This window comes from Erithacus rubecula (assembly GCF_903797595.1).
Source record: "Erithacus rubecula genome assembly, chromosome: 17".
Classification (NCBI taxonomy): domain Eukaryota; kingdom Metazoa; phylum Chordata; class Aves; order Passeriformes; family Muscicapidae; genus Erithacus; species Erithacus rubecula.
Genome location: NC_136669.1, coordinates 13,757,736 through 13,778,893, shown reverse-complemented (window position 1 = coordinate 13,778,893; position 21,158 = coordinate 13,757,736). Strand labels below are relative to the sequence as shown.

General features: G+C 47.8%; 1 protein-coding gene and 1 long non-coding RNA gene across 7 annotated transcripts in view; one reads left to right on the top strand and one right to left on the bottom strand.

Annotated features, from left to right (window-relative positions):
• The window catches only part of DNAAF8 (dynein axonemal assembly factor 8), an 88,136-nt gene that overhangs the window by 9,252 nt on the left and 57,726 nt on the right, over nucleotides 1-21,158 (bottom strand). For 2 of the 5 annotated variants that reach the window (XM_079321021.1, XM_079321020.1), the window contains exons 21-29: nucleotides 20,783-20,977; nucleotides 19,240-19,566; nucleotides 17,519-17,593; nucleotides 16,296-16,349; nucleotides 13,598-13,767; nucleotides 8,442-8,637; nucleotides 5,119-5,213; nucleotides 4,064-4,184; nucleotides 1,865-2,082 (exon numbers count right to left, since the gene is read on the bottom strand). In XM_079321021.1, coding sequence (XP_079177147.1) covers nucleotides 1,865-2,082; nucleotides 4,064-4,184; nucleotides 5,119-5,213; nucleotides 8,442-8,637; nucleotides 13,598-13,767; nucleotides 16,296-16,349; nucleotides 17,519-17,593; nucleotides 19,240-19,566; nucleotides 20,783-20,977 — 1,451 coding nt within the window. Of the gene's footprint in view, nucleotides 1-1,864; nucleotides 2,083-2,896; nucleotides 3,960-4,063; nucleotides 4,185-5,118; nucleotides 5,214-8,441; nucleotides 8,638-13,597; nucleotides 13,768-16,295; nucleotides 16,350-17,518; nucleotides 17,594-19,239; nucleotides 19,567-20,782; nucleotides 20,978-21,158 lie in introns of those variants that run through there. The other 3 variants (XM_079321022.1, XM_079321024.1, XM_079321023.1) reach the window with 3 other exon arrangements.
• On the top strand, nucleotides 10-2,510 carry LOC306809534. 2 transcript variants are annotated; one of them, XR_013776256.1, is made up of 4 exons: nucleotides 10-196; nucleotides 1,284-1,427; nucleotides 1,834-1,923; nucleotides 2,340-2,510. It is a non-coding gene; the product is annotated as an uncharacterized lncRNA (long non-coding RNA). The 2 variants fall into 2 exon arrangements; XR_013776257.1 differs by lacking the exon at nucleotides 10-196 and having other exon boundaries at nucleotides 1,197-1,427.

Here is a 21,158-nt window from a genome sequence, read left to right as displayed (position 1 = left end):
GAGAGGGAGGAGCTGAGCTTTGGTGCTGCTCTGCACTTGAACAAGTCTCTAAGTCAGGCTGATGGGTGAGGAACAGGAGCCACAGAGCATCAGGTCCTTCCAGGCAGAGCCAGTGCCATGTCTGAGCCCTTTGTGACCCCACAGCCCACCGGGATCCCTGCTGCCCTCTCTGAGGGAAAACCAGCAGAGTATCTGGGTGTGTTATTTAGCCCCTACCTCTGCTGGAAGCAGGAACCAAGGTAAATATTGAGATATTGTAGCAGGAGCACTCATTAGTTGAAGAAGCCCATCTCCCTTTGGAGAGGGAGAGCAAAGGCTGTAACATTCCCCTTTGGCTCAGCAGTGACAGATCCTTCTGGAAACACACCAGCTCTGCCCAGGGCCATTTATCTGTGACAGGAGGAGGGAGGGATGGCCCTGCTCCCCCAGTGCTGGTTTGTCCTTCCTAGAGAGCTGTGCACAGGGATGGATCCTCGGGGGACCCAGGGGACAGGCAAGCAGTGCCTACACTAATTGGCTGCTAGATGTAATTGCTGCTCCATACAGATGTACTTCAAAGGCATGCTGTCAGTTTTAAAAAGCACAACCTGAAAAGATCTTACATGCTCCTATTACAAATAACACCCAAGACTTAGAACTGAGAGCTGGAAGCCCAAATGTTTGTGTTTTGTGAAGGGCCTGCTGTGGTCTGACAGCCCTGGGGTGATTGTTGGTTTGCTGCTGCCACTGTAATTACTTTCCCCCTTGTTTATTCTCAGCTGCTGACAGCACTTCCCTGCACATTGCCCCTTCCAGCTTTGCCCAGGCCAGGCTCCTGGCTGGGTGGGTTTCTCCTCCACCAAGGGGAAACCAGCCTGGGCCTGGTATTCTGTTGCTGTGGAGCAGAGTCAGCTCAGCCCAGCAGCACATCCAAAGCCCAGGCTGGGCTGCACCTCCTGAGAGCCACAGAATGGCCTGGGTTGGGAGGGACCTCAAAGCCCATCTTGTCCTGGGGCACATTCCACTGTCCCAGGCTGCTCCAAGCCCCATCCAGCCTGGCCTTGGGCACTGCCAGGGATCCAGGGGCAGCCACAGCTGCTCTGGGCACCCTGTGCCAGGGCCTGCCCACCCTCCCAGGGAACAATTCCTTCCCAATATCCCATCCAGCCCTGCCCTGTGGCAGTGGGAGCCATTCCCTGTGTCCTGTCCCTCCAGGCCCATCTGGTCTCTCTTCATATTTCTTGTGGCTCCTTCACATACTGGAAGGCTACAATTAGATCACCCTAAAGCCTTTCCTTCTCCAGGTGAGCAATCCCAATTCCCTCAGCCTTTCCTCCCAGCAGGGCTGCTCCATCCCTGTGATCATCCTGGTGCCTCCTCTGGACTGACTGCAGCAGCTCCATGTCCTTCCTGTGCTGGGAACCCCAGATCTGGAGGCAATACTCCAGGTGGAAAACCTGGCTCAGGCTCCAGGGCACAGTCCAAGAAGAAAAAAGGGTTTTTTACCATTGTAGAGGAGGATTAATGAGGTGTGATTACAGAGAGGGAAATAGAAACTGTATTTATATAGAGAAACAAGACAGGAGACAGCAGCAGAGCACACAGAGCAGGGTGATGACTGACTGGAATGAAACATTCAATAAATAAGTGATGGATGGGCCATTCCCATGAGGGCTGTGTTCACAGGGGATGGTGTTGAGGGCTCCCAGGGATGCAGGAACACCAGCAAGTGTCCCCAGTGCCCACATTACTCACCAGAGGTGCCAGGGCTCAGAGGCAGCGTTGCAATAGTGCCACCAAAGCCTCGGCAGCACATCAGAGCAAAGCACTACAAGGCTCTTCTTCTGTGCCAAGGAAGCAAAGCCCAGTTCCAGCTGTTCCATACCTTTGCTGCAACACTGCCCTTGGCCCTGCTGAGCATCTGGGAGATGCAGAGAGCCTGAGGTGAGTCCAGCACAGCCAGGCGAGCTCCAGTCAGCACAGAGCCCCTGGCCAGCAGCTCCTGCAGCAGCTGCACGTATGGGGGGGGCTGGGAGCCCTGCAGGATCATCCCGGGCAGCAGCAGGCAGGTAGTTTGGCACAGCTGCTCCAGCTGGGCCTGGCCTGGGGAAACAGCAAAATACTGCTTTAGTCTGTGCCCAGCACCTCTGAGCCCCCCAGGGCCCCTGAGCCCCTCAGGGCATCTGCCCTGGCACTGACGGGACCATGGTGGTCAGAGGAACGGTGGGGATGGGATGGGATGGGATGGGATGGGATGTTCTCTGGGATGGGATGTGCCCTGGGATGCTCATCCTGAGCTGTGGCCTGCCTTTGTGTCCCTGTCTGGAGATCACAAGACAGCAGGAGTGACCCCATTTCAGGAGTCAGACAAGGACAACTGCTGATTTGCTACAGCAGCTACTATTCCATTTCATTTTTTCCAAGCAGAGGAAGCTGCTAATCCAGCTGCTTTTATAATCCCAAATGTAATTCTGCTCAGCATACGTGAGGCTTAATGTATTTCATATTTTCCTCATGATAAATCTGTCTGTCCATTAGGCAGCAGCTTTGTGATAATTATTTGCTGGAAGGAGGTTTCCTTGTGTGCAAGAGCTTCCTCTAGTGTCCAAGATGAGCCCAGAATGTGAGTGATGTGTCTGCTTTGCTGGAGGCACTTACAAGATCGTGCCTGGCAGTTCAGAGATCACGTGGACGTGCTTTTCCAGGGCAGTAACTCTTTGAAATACATTTTCTGAGACACAAACACATCAGGGCTGTACACTGCTTTCCTTTTTACTCTGCTTAGGCATCTTCAAAGCTCAGATATCCTCACGCAGCAGGAAATTAGGGGCGTGTATTTTGAGATTAGCTCCCAACACTGAGCTGTGAAAAGCCTGCAGAATACCTGTGCTCTCTCCACAGCAACCTGTTTTATTTTGTTTTATTTCATTCAATCTCTTCTACAAATCAAGTGATTTGGTCACAGCAAACCTGCTCCTTCCACTAGGATGATGGGGAAAACACCCTTCCCAAATACACTGGGATAAATCCTCCTTCAGAGACCACAAGTGACTTGGTGTTCACCCCAGGAGCAGAGGAGTTAATTTACCATCCCCTCTTTACATTTCTACACCTGCTGGTATGTGACCAATGCCCCCCCAAAGTCCTGTGTCAGGCAGGGCTGGGCTGTGATTCTGTCACTTCTTTATCCTGCTCCTTTCCTATCCACAACAATCCTGTGGTTCCACTGATGGGATTAAGGACTGCACTGGTCAGGTGTAGCACAGGAACATTTTCTGATCAGTCACATCAGAACTGAAGCTACAGGAATGGGAATAGCCTGCTTCTAAACAATTCTGTTCCCCAGGGAACACCACAGGGATGCTTCACCTGGTCCCTTGTTTATATCAAGGCTTGGGATCAATGCACAGCATGCCAAGGTGGGAGCATCCCCTGGTGTCAGTGCCATCTCCTGGCCCTGCAGCTGTGTTTACACATGTCTATCAAGTCAAATCAGCAGGAAAGGCCCTGAGAAGCTGCTGCATCTCAGGAAGTGTCAACCTGGCTGAGGCTTCAGCTCCCAATCAAAGTCAGCCTGCCCATAGTTGGGAGTCATTTGGAGCTGGCAGCTGCTCAGCAGCAGTGGGAGCTGAATGAGCTCTGAGCCCAGCTCAGGGGAAGCCTCTGGCCACACTGCCAGCAGCACTCTCTGCACCAAGAGATATTTATCTACTCCCAGCTCAGAGCAGCTCACACTGCCCAGCCCTGTGCTCCTGCCTCTCTGAATGGGCACAAACCACCAGGGCTGTGCTGAGACACCTGGGAAAAGCTCAGAGAGGGTCATGTGCTGGTCTGACACCAGCTGTTGTTCTGCTGCTTCTGTTAAGGCCAGCCCTTGTGAACAGCTCTGTCTGTAAACCCCCCAAGGTCTGGCAGGGGAACAGTTAAAGGCTGGACTCCCCTGGAGCTGTTCTCTGCAGCTCAGAGCTGTCTCTCTCCTTCTGAAAGGACATCAATACCCAATCTTGCTGTCACCAGATGGTTTGTCTTGCTGTCCAATTAATCAGTAGCAGTCCCAGTGTCTAACAGAGCTCCATTTCCTTACCAGCACTGCCTGGCTGCTCAGAGCCCAGGACACTGGGCTGTGTTCCTGGGGCACGGCTCAGGAGCTTGCGCTGCTTCCTGATTCCCAGGCTGAGGATGGGGTCGTGTTTCAGGTTATGGATCTGCAGGAGGCAAGGCAGGGAGGGAGGGAGAAGCAATTTGTGTGAACACATTAGTATAACACTCCTCAAGTATTGATTCAGGCAAGCTGTGAAGCTTTTGTTGCTGTCTTGTACTTCTGTAATTGCCAGCCTAGAAAACACCTGCTTGTCTGGAGATACAAGAACATTTTGCATGCATTCTTCTTTTTAATTGAGCCTTAATTCAGTGCAGCACCTCTTCATCCTTTTCAAGCTACCATATCAACACATCACTCTAAGGTCTCTACTCCCAGCTTTTCAAGGCCAGGAGCTCAAACAGAACCTGAGAGTCTGACAGCTTTACCCAGTGCCACGCTGGGGTGCAGCAGCTCCCTCTGTCCCTGAATGAACTGGCACAGTCAGGGTGCCCTGCTCTGAGCTGCACACCCACGAGAGTGAAGCCCATTACAGATGTGGCCATTTCCAGAGCTAATCCCTGGGAGGACCATCTCAGCTGGATCACCTCTGAGCCACAGCAAAGCTCAAACATTTCCACCCCTTGGTTAAGCACATCCCAATCGTTCTCACATCCTCAGCCATCCCATCCTTAAATGACACAAAGCTGGTAAAAAACCAGCCCTGGCTCGAGTGTGCCTGAGCAGCCAGGGTGAGGCTGCTATCCCTGCTCCTGACCTGCTTCCAAGCAATGTTATCATTTGGGAGCACAAGCCCTGAGCCCTCCCCAATTCACAGCAGAGCTTGCTGAACAAACAGATCTGCAGCAGCTCTTCCCCCCCTCCCCAAGGCTGCCGGGGCCAGTGCAGAGGGAGGAGCATCCCCAGGAGAACCTGGCAGCTCGGGAAGCACATCCAGAGCTGCATTATCTAAAGCATAACAGGAGAGAAGTCAGGGGATGGCAGTGAAAGCTGCTGCTCTGGCAGAGCAGGATAAAGCTCAGGAAAGGACAGGCTCCTACCTCCTGCTCCTGCACTGTCTGACACTGGGCACAGCACAGCCCTTCTGGGAAAAACAGCTTCACATCCCGCACAGCCATCGGGTAGGATCTGGAGCCTGAGAGATAAATACAATGAGGAGATTCTCTCAGGCCATGAATTAAACATTCTCTAGACTCACACTCATCTTTTGGAGAGATTGATGATGTGCAACTCACTGCAGTAATTGCTTTAAAGGCCAGCTGTTCTGTACAGTAATAGCAAACATTTTAAACCATTATATTTAGAATAGTTCCATTGCCTCCTTGGTATTTTGATTCTGTCCTGCTATCACTCAGCAGCTTCCTCGTGTAAACAAGTCTCCTTCTATTTCCTAACACTGGTGCTGAGGGAATCATGTTAAGGAGACTGTGAAACCTTTCAATTCCAGCTCTAAATCCTGTTGTTCCCTTGCTTCTGGATCACACCAGGCTGCCCTTACTGAAGGGGAAGAGCTACTGGTTAGTAAAACAAATGTATTTTGCTTTGTGCTTAGTAGGTCCCAGATATGCTGGGAACTCTGACTGACCATGGAAGCAGAATTAGCACAAGGCATTGCTGATGGAAGTACATATTTCTGTTCACCTCTGCTCAAGAAAGGTAAATTGAGACTGGAACAGTCAGAGAAATGAGATGAGGATGACTGGGCAGATGGAGAATCATCTGAAGAGTTAAACCAGACCAAAGCTTGTTTGACCCAACACGACCCAAAGCTGAGAAACAAATCTGATTTCTGATAAACACTACAGGGTAGGAAAGGTCAAAGGTGTAAAAAGCACTACTTAAAATAAAGTCCAGATAATGGCACAGGAACAAATGGGCACAGAGTATATGTGGCTATATTTAAGTTTGAAAATGTAAGAAGATTTTTAATTCTCAAAGCTCTGTGACATCCATCCAGTCAGGGTGGGTGCTTAAGGAAGGGAAAACGTGATGGGGCTGTCTGTGAGGGAATTAACTGAACCCAGTGACTCCAGAGGTTCCTCCAGGCTTAGCAGCTGAATATTTCCCTATAAAGCAACAGGGTTATAAAGCATTACTCAGAATGTTTGGAGATTTGTGGATGGAAAATAGAGAGGGAAAAGCTTTTTTCTCTTAGAGTTTAGATAGATTGTCAGTGTGCTGGCACAGATCCATGCTCCTGGCATACAAATATCCTCTGAAATGTTACCACCTTCGAGGCTACCCCTTTAAAGGATCCCTGAGAGCACTCAGCCCTGTTGGAGATCCATAATTCCAGGTTTTCTATAGCCAGAGCCCTGAAGGCAGCAGTTTACAATCCTGAGGTTGTGTAAGTCCCAGTGTATGAGCTGGGCTGGATCCTTTCCATTTCTCCACACCAAACCTTCTGTGCTTCCATCATTGGTGGCATTAGAGAGAACACAAGTGCTCCCAAAATGAGTGTTTTACTCTCACTTTGCTCAAGGTACAAGACACTGGAGGGTGCACAAGGAGAAGCAGAGCCCAGTGACTCCCCAAGCCCCAGAGGAGATGGAGGGTGCAGGTTCACCTCTGCAGGATTAAAGCTGCATTTCTTTCTCTCTTCTTTCCAGTCTCCCTGGAACCCCATCTTCATCTAAATTGCATTTCCACTGTCAATTTGGGAGGAAACAGTAATCTGGCATTAACTGAAGTTTTTCCTCAGCTAGAAAGCCCAGCAATATTCCCTCCTAGGAGAGAAAGGTGGGCTTGCACATTCCCCCAGTTATTCATTGAAGCTTAACTTGTAGGTAAATGTTCACCTGTGTTGGAGGACAAGCCCTGGGAGGTGCAGGGGGCTGGGAACACTCCTTTCCTTAGGGACAGAGGGCTCCAGGGCAGAGCAGCTGGGCCAGATCAGGCCCAGCACAGGGGTCTGAAGGGAGGCCAGAACATGAAAGGATCTCTCTCCCTCAGGGAGCTCCCTGAACTCCCAGCAGAAATGGGATGAAACTCAGTTTCCCTTGTTCATTTTCACTGTGTTATGCTGGAGATGCTTCAACTGCAGAAAACATCTAAAATTTGGGATGTGTATTACCCATTCTTAGCCATGACTGAGGTGTTTCAGAGCAATCTGGATACACAATCCATTCATTCATCTCAAGAGCAAAAGAAGCAAGGGCTGATAATGGATTGGCTGAAGAGCCCTGACCACATTATTATTATTTTTTTTTTTTTTGGTGTAAGTAGATCCTGTTCTTCAATCCCTCCCACAAATCCTGTGGGATCTCTCCTGGCTCAGTCCAAGTCCCCTGGGTTAAAGAAGCTTCTGCAAGGGTTTGTTTCTGCAAGGGGTTGGTTCTCTTTGCCAGGCTGTGGCTCCTTCACTCCCTGCCAGTGCTCAGCAACCCACTTGCTATGGGTGAAAAGAGGGAGTGATTTCACAGCCCAGGATAAAATGGGAAGAGCCAAATAATCCAATGGATCTTGTCAGGAAAGTTCCTCTGGGAGGAACACTGAGGAGGGCACACACTGCCTGCCAGCTCAGCTGAGTTTACAGAAATTATTGCTTTATTATTTTTATATTCCTTTAAGTGTTAGTGCAAAATCAGTGTAACAGTGAGGAGGAACACAGGCAGGGAGCTAACCACACTTAATTCCATGGGAATTTTGGAATGACATCCTTCCCTCCTCGTGGCAATCATGTTGTGCTGCTCTCCCCAGGGATATTTCCCATTTTCCCATCCATCACCTCCTCCCCCCCATATCCCAGTGCTTCCCAGCTGGCAGAGGAGCTGGGATGGTTCAGCATTCCAGGGATGCTGACTTGCCCTGTGCCTCTGCCCATGTGCCAGCTGGAAAGAGCCTTTCCAGATGGGAAGCAGCTGAGTTTCCCTGCTTGCCTCAGCCAGAGCAGGTTTGGATCCCTCCTCTGCAGCCAGCCAGGAGCAAGGTGAGATGTTCCAGAACTCAGGGTCCTGGAGTCTTTGGGAAATCTTGGAGTTGGCCAATGGGGAATGGAGACATCAGGAAGGGAACACACAAGCAGGGAAGACAGATGGGTTCTTGGGGATAATTCCAAAATAACCAAGCTAAAAGCACAAAATCACCAAGCAGGGAAGAGGATCAAAGGAAATCTGTTCTGATAAACTAAGAGCTAGGGCAGATCTGGGATGAACCCTTTTGAAATATATCTTCTGGGAGAATATTTCATTGCTTGAGACACACTGAGCTCAGTCACCAAGACAGGAAAAGTTTTCTAGGGAATAGTGGCCTGCAGTGCCTGCCAAGGCTGGATCTGTAGTGACAGTGTGAGAGGAAACAACACATAACATATTTTCTATTTGTATAGCTGAGCCTTTGGACTTTTCTTTTTACACAAACCTACCATAAAAACCATTCTGGACTGTGCTGGTGCCATACTGAGCCCTCCAGAGGCATGGATCCAGTGCTTGGGCCAGCTGAGGATCCTCTGGTCCCAGGAGATCCATCAGCTTCTTCACAGCATTGGGTCTCTGCAGGCACAGCACGAGGGCAGTGCCCGAGGTAAGGTAAGCACAGTGAGCTTCTGCAGCAGCTGGATCCTGAGAAGAAATCAGATGGAACAGTTGTAAGGAGCTGGTGAGCACTGGGAACATCCCAGCTTTCCTTTGCCTAGGAAGGACAGCAAATCTTTTTGATGTGTGAGTAAGCAAATCTGCTGTTGCTCCTTGTTTTCTCTCCTTTTTAATACACTACTGGTGTACTAAAGCTTCCAAAATCTAGAGCTCAGACACCAAGCAGAGCCTGTGACATCCAGCAGGTCACAGGAGGGCTGTTCCTTCAGGGGACATCTGGATCAGGAGGAAGCACAGGCACAAGCAAGAACACTGAGGTCATAAATACTCTGGGATGAGGAGCCACGTTCAATTCTTCAGCTGATATAAAAGGATGGATCACAAATACCAGAGCTTTGCTTTTTGAATTTACAAAAGGCAGGACTACCCCATACACATACCCTGCTTCTCCTGAAGAGTGAATTCCAGACATTAGTTAGGATACAGAGTTTAAAAGCAGGAGGGTCAGACCAGGAGCTGCAAGAAACCAATTTGTTGTCCTGGCCTTGTCTGATTTGCTCCATAGCAAATTCCTCCACCTTTGCTTCTTTTGCAGGCACAGTCAGTTCAGCCCATGCCCACTCCAGAGCAGAGCTGTGGAGGTCACAACACCCTGGGATCTCACACTGAGGAAGGATGAGAGGAAATGACAAGAAGCAATCACTGCACTGGTGAGGAGAAGCTGCTCTGAGGGCTGGGGACAGACAGACTGACACTTCTGGGACCCTGGCACAGGCAGCAGAGCCAGGGGCAGGTGGGTGCCAGAGTGCTCTGGCCTTGCTGCCTGCTTTAATCAAGGAAAACCTTGGGAAGCCAGGCCTGCTGCAGATGGCTGGGCTGAGCACAAGGTCAGGGTGCCCAGAGCAGCTGCAGCTCTGCCTCCTCCTGCTTCTCCATCTGAATAACATGGCAGGAGCATCCAGCTCTGCCTCCTCCTGCCCTCCATCTGAACAGTGTGTCAGGAGCATCCAGTTCTGCCTCTTCCTGCCCTTCCATCTGAATAACGTGGCAGGAGCATCCAGCTGTGCCTCCTCCTGCCCCTCCATCTGAACAAAGTGTCAGGAAAATCCAGCTGTGCCTCCCTGCACCCCACAGTGCAGCAGCCAGGGCTGGATGTTCTCTCCAGTTTAGAAAACAAGGGCATTTCCAGCTCCCTGTTGGAATCAACCCATGGCTATTTACTTTTTTTTCCCAGTTTTTGAGGAAATAAAAACAAGAGAGGGAAAAAAATAAAAACAACCACCCCACCATTTGATTCAGCTGAATCACATCATTCTCAGAGGTTTTAATTCCTCTATTTTTTAATCTTCTAAAAGCAGCAGAGGATAGCAATTCTCTAGATAAAACATTTCCAAAAGCAAATCCTATCATTTCATTTAAAAATATGGAGATAAAGCACTTCAAGGCCTCTCTGCTTTTCTATCACGTGAAACCATTCACTGCCTTTGACCCAAATCTTCTGACACTCGGCTGCCTCCTAAATTGCATCTCTGAGAAGTAGGTTATGAATTGACAACCACGGGCTCAATACCCCCCTCTATTTGCAAAGGCAAAATCTTTCATGAGAAAACCCCTCTGTGTTTAAATTGGTGAGGTGTTTAGGGGTTGGGTGTGGTGTCTGTCAGTGCTCCTGCCCCAGGGCACAGGGGCACTAAGGGGCTCTCTGATGACAAGAGCTCTGCTTGCATGAGGATGAAGAATTTCAGCTTGTCACAGTATACTGAGAAATGGTGACATTCATTCACTTCTGTAAAACACAAGATAATTCCTTCCTGCTCGAAAATTTTTGTTAGTTAAAAAAATGGATTTAATCCACTTTTCTATGGGTTTTCTCTTTGGGCAATGAAAAACCAGTGATTTTTTTTTCATGACAAATTTCAAAAGGACTGATAAAACGTATCAATATTCATCCGGGTTGGAAACAGCTGCAAAGAAAACATTCAGTTTCTCTTAAACAGAATAAATGAAAGTATTTTGTTCCAGAGCTTCTAACCAGTGATTTTAGACCTAAATAACAAAACTCTTCTGTCTTTCAGTTGTTCCCCAGCAAACCCACAGATTTGGAGATGATGTTGTTTCTAGTGGTTACTGATGGTGTCAGGGAGCTCCTCACAGCCACTCCAGACTGCCAGCCCAGCTCTGCCTGCATTCCCTCCATCCCCATCCTGCCTCCCCATCCTTGTGGAGCTGTGCTGGGGCTGCCCCAGTGCAGCTGCCTGGAATTCAGGCAGAATTTCACTGAGAGGAAGTTCCAGCTGCGAGCAGGCTCGGGAGGGTAACAGGATTAAAGGGCAGTGGAATTATCCAGCTGCTTTTACCCTGCAAGCAGAGATGGGGCTGGGGGGAATCCTGGGGTTATTGAGTCCAGTGACCTGCTGCTGCAGGCAATCACAGCAGGTAATCCTCCACAGCAAGATCAGGAAATAAAGCCCAAAGTGCCAATCTGCACTGGGCTGGATGAGCACTGAGGGAGATTCAGAATCCGTGGCAGAATCCTGGCTGAGCATCACCAGGTCATGCTGAAAGCTGGGGAGACAATGCCAGCTCTATTTACATGACCTTTATTTTCTCTAATCATTATTAAACTGCAGCTAAAACTTCTTGTTGTGGCTCCTGTGATTCCATAACCTCAGCAAAGAGCAGAGCAGATGTTTTTTCTCATGCTCCCAGCTCGGGGGGACTATTTCAGCTGGAAAAGCAATCATGGAGCTGGGCTTGTGCTGCCAAGGATATTTGTCAAGTGCATGTAAATAATACATTAGAAAGGAAAAGGAGATGTGAGGTTGTCTTGCTTGCAGTGAATAAACCCAGATTTACTCTTAAGTGCTATGTACACACAACAAACCAGCACATCCCAGTGCTTGGGGGTTCTCCAGAGATGGATTTTGGAGCATATTCCAGGTAAAGTGAGAAAAAGCCCTGGACAGAAGGGACAGACAGACTGGCTCCATCTTCTTCAATAGGACACTTCATCATGGATCTCATCAATCCATATAAATACCTCCAAGGGTGTCAGGGATAGTACCAGGGCTTTCCAGCACGAGCAGTAAAGCTCAGAAACTAAAACACAAGGAATTTTACCTCCACCTGAGGAAGAACTTCCTTCCATGGAGGGTGGGGAACAGCTGCTCAGGGACAGCTTGGAGCATCCCCCTCTGGAGACATCCCAAACCCACCTGGATGTATCCCTGTGTCACCTGCTCCAGGTGAGCCTGCCCTGCCAGGGGGGTGGGACTGGATAATCTCACTTCCAAACCCAACTGGGATGATCCCAGCTGGGATTCTGTGACCTGCTAAAGGTCAGCAATTTGTCTCTATATTAGGAGCCCCATTTGAAGCCCACCACTGCATCCCCTTGTACCACAGGCCAAGGAGCAGTTCCATCATGAATATTCCTCCCATCCAAAAGCTGCACATGGAATTTAGCTGGAAAAAACAGCCCTGCCCCCACAGCTGCCATTGAGCCACTTACCCACCAGATTTTCCAAATAACCAGTCCTGGAGCCTGCTGAGGCTTTTTTAAAAATCACCCTCCTTACCTTGGGAGCTCAGCATTTCCCAGCCCTCCCCAGTGAGAGCCATTCCTGCTGTTCTAAAAAGGAGCAGAGGCCCCTGGACAGCAGAAAGCATTTCCCATTCTCTGCTCCCCTTCAGCAAAGGCAGACTGTTCTCTTTGCTTCCTCACTTTCAAGCCCTGCTTTTTTCCTCGTGAACAAAACCTCAACAGTCTGTAATTTTTATACTCATTAGTCACCAGCTCTTCAAGGCAACTGAATCAATGCTCAACAGCTGCTCTGGTGTGTTGGAGAACTCCAAAACCAAGGAATTTTTCAGAAAACAGCCTCTCCTCACATTTACCCCACATGCCTTTGCATTGCTTCCTGAGGATATTGGGGTTTTTAAGATGTTTTCTGTTTCAGATGATCAAAAAGCCATTTTGTATTGGGAAGCACATCCCCATCAACCCTAATGGCCACTGTATCTCTCTTAGCAGTGTAAATATTTAAAACTCAGCTGCCTGTGCTCACTGCTTCCATGCAGAAAGTATAAATTGTTCCAGAGCACTGTCTTGGCATGTGCCTGTTTTCTTCTGGAAGCCTCTACTAAGAATTTCTAGGAGACAATGTTAAAAACTTTCCAAACTTAACCCAAGTGCAATATCAATTATAAATGTTTGTTTTTTGTAAAGTGGTTAAATGTCTTCAGGAAAGCAATCAAATAACACAGATTGTTTTTCCCTAAGGGAAGTAAAAAAATAATAATTAACTCCTCTCAAATGCCCAGAGTTCAGTTCCCTGGCTTTCACAGTATCCTTACACTCAGAGTACATCAGGTAGAGGAAAGAAAAGGTTTCTAATGCCATGAAAGAGCAGAAACAAACATCTATTTTTAGCTAATCAACCCCACAATGCCCTAAGATTTAAGAACCCTCTTTATTGCCTATTAGATATGAGCAAGGACAATTTCCTCTCCTTGCAGGTGATTTTTACAGACTGGCTCCCAGGCTTCAGCTGTGTCTGCAATGTAATCTCAGGTAAGAGCACCCCAGAGATGTGCATTCCCTGCCAGGCAGGAGCTTTCCCAGCTTTAACCACATGGAATAAAGCCAGGCACACGTGCTCCCTGGATGTGCCCCACCTGGAATGACCTGGGGGAAGGAACAGAGGACACCAAAGAGGCAGAGCTGGACAGTTTCCTTCGAGGTCTGTATTGCCCATTTCCACCCCAAAGTTTCACTTGGGAGAAACCAGGGCTGTCTTTATGGCATGTGATAAAAGAAGCCCTCAGCTCTCTTTGTGCTGACAAGGTACAGATCTGATTGTTCCATAGAGCTCTCTCCCAGCAACAGCTCTGAAATCCCGGGTGGGGATTGCTGCAATGGATTATCCACAGCTCCTCCCCATCCCCTGCACAGGCAGCAAGCACTGCTGCCACTCCCTTCACCAACCTGCTGCACCTCCCAGGGCAGGAGTGTGGAGGCAGAGGTCACATCCAGGTCCAGATGTTTCATGCCGACCACGCTGAACTTTTCCAGGTGCAGGAGGCGGAGGATCGCGGGCAGCCCCCGGCTCCACAGCCCGGGCTTGAGCAGCAGCACCGTGCACACAACCTGAGCCCCTACAACACAGCTTGTGTTGGTTGATGTGCCAGCAATGTGTGTTCTGTCACCATCTGTTAAACCAGGTGGGGCAGTGATTCCTTATCTCCTGGCACACACCATCTGCTAATGGGCATCTTTAAACCAGCTGGGACAATTATCTTTGTCTTTTCCACAACCCATCCTCCCTTCAGGAAGATATCATCTGTTAATTGGCCATTCAGTCCCACTGTGTGACTGATAAAATTACATCATCCCACTGGGAGATGCTCCAGCCAAGGGAGGAGCCAAGCATTTCCTACCCAGAGAAAAACTGAGATTTGGGACACCAAGGAACCTTCTTCCCACTGGATTCCAGAGGAAAACTGGACCTTTCCACATCATCTCTGGACCTTCAGAGGAAAATTGCGCCTTCTCCAGGAGCACTGCTCCAGCTGAACCACATCTGCCACTGCAGGAGGATGCAGCCACCATTGAATGGGACTAATACCAACACCCTGACTGACTGATGGGTGTCAGCTTGGATTCTGACTCTGTCAGGGTTGGGATTGTTCTTTGTAATACTGTATTTCTATTTTAATTTTCCTAGTAAAGAACTGTTATTCCTAATTCCCATATCTTTGCCTGAGAGGCCCTTAATTTCAAAATTATAAAAATAATTTGGAGGAAGGGGGTTTACATTCTCCATTTCAAAGAGAAGCTTCTGCCTTTCTTGGCAGACACCTGTCCTTCAAACCAGGACAGGTTACTACCCTGGGGATGGGGGCAGGAAACCTGGCAGGAAGTTCATAAAAATACCAACAAAACAAGAGTAGGATCATTTATTAATTGGGGTTTGCTTTGCTGGGTTTTCAGATTAAAAATGGATCTGAAATCATCTAAGCTTGGAGGTTTCTCCATCAAGGAAATCTGCCCCAGGTCCAGAAAGTTTTTGTGTCAGATAAAACTCAAACCTTTATATTACAGATTAATGTTTTAAGAGAGATAAAATATTCCCTTTTACATTTTTCATGTGAATGGTGGTGATTATGTGATGTAATCCTTGAGCAGTTATTACATTCTTACTCTGGTGTTCTGTATATTTTACAGCTCTGTTTCAGAGAGGCTCTAATACCCTGACAGATCCCAATTAATGTAATAAACCAATAATTAATTGAATTATCTTTACTAAAATTGACATTCCAGAAAAAATTTTCTGCTTCTGACAGAGCTCTCCCACAGCAGAGCTGTCAGGTAGGTGTAGCACTATGAGGAGCAGAAAACAAACCAGACCAAGAAAGCTTTGCTGTCTGATGAAAATAGATTTAAAGGCAGAAAAATACATAAATTCCATTTTTAAATGACAGCATTTTCAAATTTTTAGTCTTGCTAAAGTACTTGCCACTAAGAGTACCATTAATATTTTATCCTTATAACATCTTTAGGAGATTTATTGGCAAGTGCAGTGTCAGAACCAGTCGGTGAGGCCCAGGAACTGCTGGTGCTGAACCACATCAATCAGCACAAGCACAGGGGAACATCCTACAGGCTGCTCAAACTGATCCAAGCTGATCTGTTTGGGTACAAAAAATGTCATTTTCTGTTTCCTGTGCACCCCAGTACTAATTACACAGATGTCAATGCAGCAAAGCATCAACAAGGCTACCTGGAATTTAATGCTGTTATTTCCAGGTGACAAGCAGGACATGGCACAGAAACACAGGATCAAAAATAAAAAACAAGATTATTTCCTCCCCACTTGATATGGAAACTTAACCCTCGTGCTGCAGGGAGCCCTCCTGTTCCAGATGTGCTGTTTTCCTCACATCATTCCTGGACAGAAAGGTTCCATAGCAACAGCCTGGAGTGCAGGAAGCTGCTGGCCTCCACCTCAGCAGCCTCATCCCTGTGTGTTATGTAAGCACTCAGTGGCCTCCAGATGTTTTCCTCACCATCTGCCACGTTTTTGGGCAGATATTCTCATTCTTCTGCTGTGTGAGTCACCACCTGCTGCATATTTAGGGTCTTCAGACACTTCAGGAGGATTGCCAGCTTGGTTTGCTCAAAGATATCTTGTCAGAGCTGGCTTTCTCTCCTCAGCAATTATAAGTAACAAGAATTAGAGAAAATACCACTAATTACCAATGGAACAATCTCTGCTGATCATGAATTACCAGAGGTACCTGTTTGGCAATGCTCAAACCTGTCTGATTTCCAGTTCTGGCTGCTCAGAGCCTTTCCTGGTCTTAATTACATTTCTCTACTTTGTAATATTTTTAGATCCATTCCCCTTTTTGCCTACATAGTTTTGATTTCATAGCCTAACTATGAAAATAGAGTTTAGTTTATATGCTCTTTATAGACAATAGTTGAGATAGGTGTGACTTCAAATAAGTGGGAACTCAAGCAGATTCCACATCTCCTGGTATGCTCAGAATGCATCACTGCCTGGATTCCAGCCTAAGAAAAATGTTGGTATAATCCTTTTGCTTATTTTGGGCTGGTACATCCAGATGATTTAGTTCCACCAAGTCCTTGTCAAACCCTAATTTTTCATTTGCTTTCTTACCTGCTTGCAGGTAGGAAAACAGGGATTCTGCTCTGCACCTCCAGCTCTCAGCCTCTAAAGGAGAGAAGCAGATTTGAGTGAGTTTTGTGTGTTCTGAGACAACCTGAGAATTGTGCTATCATCTCCACAAAAAGCAGCCAATATTACAGTGACACACTGATATTTTAGGCCATGGATGGATTGGTTTCAGATGTCCTGAGACACCCTGGGAGGGGTCACCCTTCACCCTTCTCTGGTAATCCCAGAACAGGCTGATCAGGACTGCAAATCCTAAATCATGTTGGGTCTTGGTTACCTTTTCTGGCATTTCAGGGAGTACTGAACAGTGGTTTTAAACCTATCTGTGCTCCTATATTCCACAGGCAAATCAGATGCTGCCCTGTTTCTGGTGCTCCCAGAGCTCAGGTGTTTTGTTTGATGTTCTCTCAGGAACAAAGAAGAGCTGTGGATCCTAAGTGCTGCTGATAAAACCTCCCTGGCACTTCCCCAGCCAGCCAGGAGTGGCTGCTCCAGTGGTTCTTCAGGAAAGCAGAACAGGGTGAAAGGAGTCTGGGGAATCAGAACTTAGAACAAAAGCCAACAAAAAAAGGTTCCCCTGAGTCTAATGTAAAAGGAAAATTAAGGTACTTCATGCACATGAGAATTGAGAAGTTCTAGAAGTTCCCAGATCTAGGGCACAGTGAGGGGAATTTTTTTCCAATGAGCCCTCTTTCTCTTTCCACATGTTTGTTGCAATAATAAGAGCACAAATAGCAGGTAGAACCAGCCCTAAGGTCCTTGCCTTGTCTCATAACTTTTTAGCTCCTCCTTGCAGCCCCAGCTCTTTTCCTTAGTGGGGTTATCTGAAAGGACTTTCAGGATCTGTGAATCCCATGGTGACCTGGGCAGCACTGGGATGGAAATGACAGAGACATCCCATCTGAGACACAGGAAATGCACCTTCTGCTGTGACTTCACCTCTCTAAAACATCATGAAAATCATCATTTCTGGTGGTTCTCAGGACTGTGGAGAAGAAATGATGTGACACCTTCCCCCAGCACAGGGTGGACCCATCTGGCCTTTCCTTCCCAATTGCCTGGGATTAGGATGTCTAACCAAAGGTTTACTAATCCCATTTCAATGGCTCTGACACAGGACACACAGTTTTCTTCAATCTATTTGAAGAGTCACAAATAACTTGGTTTTTGGTTTGTTTTTTTTTCAAGAGGCAACTGGTGCTTACCTGTGTTCTTCCCTTCAGTCCTGGAGCTGCTGCCAGGTGGTGGCAGGTATTTCACAGCAGGGTGGTGTTCTGTGTCTGGAAAAGGAAGGACAGGAACTTTTATGGATTCACAGATGGGAAACCTTCACTGTCTGGGGCTGGAGGGTGACAAAGGTAATTTTATTTAACAGGGCAGATGCTCAACCTGATACAAATATTGAAGAGCTGCTCTTGAGCATGGAAGCCTCTCCATTCCTTCCACAACAATAAGAACACAAGGAAAAAATGGAATTACTTTATAAAAGAGAGAGTGCAGGATGGTGAAGTTGTGCCTCAGCTGTGCTCCTCACAGTGGCTTTGGTGCCAAAGGCTGGCACTGCCATTACAACCTCCCTCAATGAACTGAGCTCACAGCTCTGCTCTCCTCTTATCCTGCCTTTCCATCTCAGGATAACTTTAATTAAGGGCTGCAGTGCATGAACTCTTACAGTTTGAGACACCACTTTGGGATGTCTGATGCCTTCTCTTCTGCAGGCTCCTCTCCTTGCTCACCAGTCTCACAGAGAACACTCTCATAGTTCACTGACAAATTGAACTTGCTGTGAGCCTGAGCCCAGGATCTCTGCCCAGACAAATCTTTCTTCTTGGTGTTCACAAAGTCAATTTGTTACTGCACACTACACAGGCACAGTGGGTTTGACACAAGTGTCTAAGCTTGTGTTGATGACAAAGGACTTTTCTTCCCCAAGGAAAGGTAAAGGAAGGGCTGTAAATTCAAAGCACGAATGCACTTAAGGGACTGCATCACTCCCCCTCAGCTGATACATGGTGTTACCACAATCTTTGATGTCTCTCTGCTTCTGAGTAATCATAAAATCCCACAATGGCTTGGGTTGGAAGGGACCATCTTGTTCCAACTCCCTGCCAGAAACTGTCAGGGCTCAGAACTGTTTCTCTCTGGGTGTGAGGAATCAGGCAGCCCCAATTCTTCTCTGAATATTTCACATTAAAAGAAAACAGTGGGAGCTTGTAGTGTGCTGCTCTAAACCACCCAGTATCAATAACCCCACAGTCTGCACAGTGATTTACTTTTAAGAGGCATGGCTATACATTTCCTGCTACAGGAGGAAACTATCAAATTTACTGTGCTGAAAGATCAATGCTGGCACACATCACTGAACTCTGAGAAGCTTTTGACAGCAAAGGTCTCTGTTCCTCTCTTCATTCCCAACCAAGATAAAAAGACATTCTCAAGAAATCTGTTTTCTTTGGCTCTTATAGATTGGTCACACCTTCATCTCCCTGAGCACAGGGCAAGGCTGAGGCATCAAGGTGGAAGTCTGGCACCACAATTAGGGGCCCACATTTAGGTAGGAGAGCTCCTGGGCTCTGTTCTTCAGTTTCTCTCATATAGAGAGTTTAAAATGCATGGTATTATTTACTGATCCTGCCAATTGCTCTGATATCTAATTAGTACTTATGGAGTACCTTAAGATCATCAGAAAGGGCACCAGGCCAAGCACAGGCACATTAATTAACTAGCCCACCTTGTAGATGACCTCAGCTGGCTTCTGCTGGTTCCATTGCCTCATCTTAATTCAGCCAGGCACAGAATTTACCCCCACATTATTACATTTTCCTGTGCCTGAGAAAACCCCCAGCCCTGGATTCCTTTGTCCAAGTTCAACCAATTCCCCCACACCCTCTAGCTGAGGATAATACAGACATTAAAAGTGCCTTACCAGATACCAAATCTTCCTCTGTGAAGAAGAGGAAGGCTTGTCTGAAGGTCACCTCTGGGGTCAGGGCCATCAGTGCCTGTGGGAGGCTGTGACCTGTGCAGAGGCTGTCCCTGCCCTGTGTCCACCCTTGCAGGGCAGCTGCCAGGGCTGGGAAGGCGTCGGGGGCGCGGAGGGCGCACAGCAGCACGGGGCTGCACTCCAGCATCTCCAGGCTGCTCTGCCACTCAGGGTCCCCAGCCTCAAAGGGGGTGACTGCCCTGGCCTGGCACCTGCTGAGCTGGGGCAGCCACTTCAGGCCTAGGAGCTCAAATCCTGAATCAGCTTCTGCTGCAAGAAAAAGAAAAATGTAAGTCAAGAAAAATGTCCTTAGCAGCCTGTGTTCTGTAGGAGCTGTGCTTTCTTTTGGACACAAACATTTTATTTCACATTGATTTTTAACCTGCACAAGTTCTAATGGTGTTTTGGCTGTTTCATCCAGAAGGGACTGTAAGGCAAACATAGGAATATACTGGGAAAACCCACAAGATGCAAATTCTAAGAAATGCCATTACAGTGAAGAATGAAAAAAGGGTTATCTGGGAAATCACCAGGGAGCCACAGGAGCAAGTGCCATGATTTGATTAGAGAGCACAGCTAATGGAGGAGAGTTAAAAGGGAATCACTGAGAGTACACTGATAGCATTGTGGCTTGGCACAGCATAATCCATAATTATGGATCCTTTAGCACCTCTCATAACACTTTAAGCAATGCTCATCATAATAACAAACTACAGCAGAATGCTGACTTGTCTCTAAAGCAGTTTTAGTGTTGTAGGGTTTGTAAAGTTGCTTCTGATGATGTAGGAAGGAATTTAGGGCTCAGTCCACGAGTGCTGGAAGTTTCTGTTGGCTCAGATCTTGAATTCAGAACTTCACAGGATTTCAAGTAGTATTTCAACACAGTTTTGGGAGAGTCAGATACAACACAGTGTGAGATAGGCAGACTTGTGCCCTTTGTGCCTGCAGCTCCTGTGTTATCACACTTCACTGCAAACTGCACATGAAATTACATAAACTCCCAGTCCTGCCTAGGGCTTGACAGCCCTTTTCATGCACATGTGAGCACCCAGCATGGGGCTGGCATTGCTGCTCCTCCCGTGGGGGAAGCAGAGTGTGAGGCTGTGCAGTGCCTTGGTTCTGCTCACCAGGCTGTCACTGGACAGAACAGAGTCTGGGACTCCCAAACTCCTGTGCCAGTGCCAGCCCAGCCTTGCCTCCCAGTGCTCAGGTAATGTAACACAATGCTCTGTGTTATATAAAAGCTCTGCAAGCCTAAGCACTACTTGGAACTCATTTGATGCTCTCTGAAGCAAATTATGCCCACCTGAGCTGTTTGTGATTGCCCATTACAAAGCAAGATAAATTCTTCAGCTCTTCAGAGGGGAAACAAAGAAACCCATTCTTCCTGAGGCCCCTTCACCATATTTCCCATGATGTTCCTGCTGTGCTAAAAGAGCTACCCAGGATAAACTTTCCTGCCCAAGGTCTCCAGATCTGGGATCACCTGCACTCCAAGACTGATCCCTGGGGCCAGGCAGCAGGATGTGCTGGAGGAGCTCTCCAGCACTCTTCAGAGCCTGCATCCCCACCACTGTCAGCATCACCACTTGCTCCATCCCAGGCTCAGCAGCATAAACTCTGTGGCACAGGAAATCCAGGGGGATGTGATGGGGCTCTGGCACCACGCTGAGGCTTCCTCCTGCCCAGGGACAGCACCAGAACAAAACTGTTACCCATGAAAACACATCTCAGGCTTTTCACTGTGAAGGAATTGCATAAATCCCAACCAGTATTTCACTGTCTCCTGACACTGCAGCTCAGGAAAAGCCTCCTGAATGAGGAATATTAACACAACAAACCCCCTCTAATTAGTCCCAGTT